The 2,651-nt window shown below is 37.2% G+C and overlaps 1 protein-coding gene across 1 annotated transcript in view; it reads left to right on the top strand.

Annotated features, from left to right (window-relative positions):
• The window catches only part of LOC125859188 (putative receptor-like protein kinase At3g47110), a 21,303-nt gene extending 19,241 nt beyond the window's left edge, over positions 1–2,062 (top strand). The window contains exons 4-5 of the mRNA XM_049538894.1: positions 1,023–1,622; positions 1,725–2,062. Coding sequence (XP_049394851.1) covers positions 1,023–1,622; positions 1,725–2,062 — 938 coding nt within the window. The remainder of the gene's footprint in view (positions 1–1,022; positions 1,623–1,724) is intronic.
• Positions 2,063–2,651: the final 589 nt, after the last annotated feature.

Raw genomic sequence — 2,651 nt, 5'->3', positions numbered from 1 at the left:
ATTTTTAAGCTTCCTCACTTCCTTAACCAATTGCAGAAGATTAACAACTCTTTCTCTATCTTTCAACCCTCTAAATGGCATGCTTCCGGTCTCCGTAGGGAATTTCTCCAAATCTCTTGTAAAGTTTTATGCCGCTGCTTGCAAGATTAACGGTCAGATTCCAAATGAAGTTGGCAACTTAAGCAGCGTATTAGACCTTGATCTTTCTAATAATAACTTGATTGGATCAAGTCCTACCTCAACTCGTAACTTGAGAAACCTTCAGCGCCTGTACTTGAACAACAACAAGCTTACGGGATTTATTGGAGATAATTTATGTAAATTGCAGCATTTGGGTGCTATTTACTTGGGACAAAATCAACTTTCAAGATCTCTTCCTAATTGTTTAGGGAACGTCACTTCCCTTAGAGAGATACATATGTATTCCAATAAATTGAGTTCCAATATACCAACAAGCTTAGGAAATCTTAAAAATCTAATGGTTCTTAACTTGTCATCAAACAACATGGTTGGTTCTTTACCTCCGGAAATTGGAAATCTAAAAGCTGTGACACATATGGATCTGTCGATGAATCAATTCTCAAGTGGAATTCCTAGGGAAATTGGAGGATTGCAAAATCTGGTGCATCTTTCTTTGAGACACAACAAGTTGCAAGGATCTATACCTGACTCAGTGAGCAACATGGTAGGTTTGGAATTCCTAGACATTTCTCATAATAATATATCAGGAACCATTCCTATGTCTATGGAGAAACTTCAATACGTCAAGTATTTCAATGTTTCTGACAACAAATTGTATGGTGAAATACCCTCGGGGGGTCCTTTCAAGAACTTCTCGAGTCAGTTTTTCATCAACAATGAAGCATTGTGTGGTTTGTCAAGGTTTAGTGTCCCACCATGCCCCACTTCATCAAAGCATAGATCAAATAGGAGAAATATGCTACTTCTTTTTGTTTTGCTAGGAATAGCACTTGTATTTGTTCCTATTGCCTTTGTATTCCTATGGATAAGGTACAGAAGAGGTAAAAGATCTCCTCAACGAGCTGATTCATTGTCTATTGCAACAACAGAAAGAATTTCATACTATGAACTGCTCCAAGCAACCGATTCACTTAGCGAGAGTACTAATCTGATTGGTTCTGGAAGTTTTGGCTCTGTTTACAAAGGCGTTCTCAGCAGTGGGACTGCCATTGCAGTTAAAGTGTTCAATCTGCAACTGGAAGAGGCATTCAAGAGTTTCGATACAGAATGTGAAGTTTTGCGCAACCTTCGCCATAGAAATCTCGTGAAAGTCATCACTAGTTGTTCCAACCTTGATTTTAAGGCTTTAGTGCTCGAGTATATGCCTAATGGAAGTCTTGACAAGTACTTGTATTCACACAACTACTTCCTAGACATCAGGCAGAGACTAAGCATTATGATAGATGTTGCATGTGCTTTGGAATATCTTCATCATGGATGCTCCTCTCCGGTGATTCACTGTGACCTGAAGCCCAGTAACGTCTTGCTGGATGAGGATATGGTTGCCCACCTAAGCGACTTTGGTATTTCAAAACTTCTTGGTGAAGATGAGAGTGATTTATACACTAAAACGTTAGCAACATTTGGTTATATTGCACCGGGTACGTCTCTTTGTTTTTGCTAATTTGAACATTGATTTTTTGTCTTTTTTTTTTTCAATCAAGAAAGTATATTGCATATTTAAATTAATTCTCTGACTGTAGAGTATGGACTGGATGGACTGGTGTCAATAAAATGTGATGTCTATAGTTACGGGATCATGTTGCTGGAAACGTTTACTAGGAGAAAGCCTAGTGAGTTTGAGGGAGATCTTAGCTTGAAGCAATGGGTGAGTTATTCACTCCCCGAGGCAGTAATGGACGTTGTAGATGCCAACTTGGTTACACCAACAGATAATCGCTTACAAAAGGAGTTAGATATCGTGGCATCAATCATGAAAGTAGCATTAGATTGCTGTGCTGAATCTTCGGCAAGAAGGGCAAACATGAAAGATGTTGTAGGGATGCTACAAAAGATCAAGATTCAACTTCTTGCATGCTGAGCATGTTCTCTGTATCTCTTGTTCGGAATCAATCACTTTATTTGTTTTGTTTTAGCACTTGATTTGTGCATGATTCTGTTTACAGAAATGCTAGTTGGTTGCAATAAATGTCACTGTTTCCTCTTAAAAACTAAAACCAAATTGATCTTCTTGAAAATCTTGAAGCAGAATGATATTTTTGTTAATTGTTAGAGGAATTAACTATATGAATACAAATAGGCAAGTAATATAGTAAATGTTTTACATGGGAAGACAACAAACAAAACGAGCAATGACAAAAATGCATTCATGCAAGATATGAAGAAGGTCTCATCCAAGGATGTAAATTGTAATGCAGGCAAATAGTCAACACAAACATCAATGACTGAATCCACGACTCAAAATCGTGCATTGTTGAACACCTAAGACTTAGGGTGTGTAGGTCTCATCCAATTTTCTCATGTTTGGTTGGGTTAAATGTTTTGGAAAATGTTTTCCAAAGCAACTTATTTTCCTTAAATTTAAGGAAAATGACTTCCCTTCAAAACTTAAAAGAAACATTTTCCAAAACTCTCTTCCAACTTCAAATTATAATTTTTTTTTTGTCCCT

This window comes from Solanum stenotomum, chromosome 3 (genome assembly GCF_019186545.1).
Source record: "Solanum stenotomum isolate F172 chromosome 3, ASM1918654v1, whole genome shotgun sequence".
Classification (NCBI taxonomy): domain Eukaryota; kingdom Viridiplantae; phylum Streptophyta; class Magnoliopsida; order Solanales; family Solanaceae; genus Solanum; species Solanum stenotomum.
The sequence above is the reverse complement of the archived record's forward strand: the minus strand, read 5'-3'. Positions and strand labels throughout refer to the sequence as shown.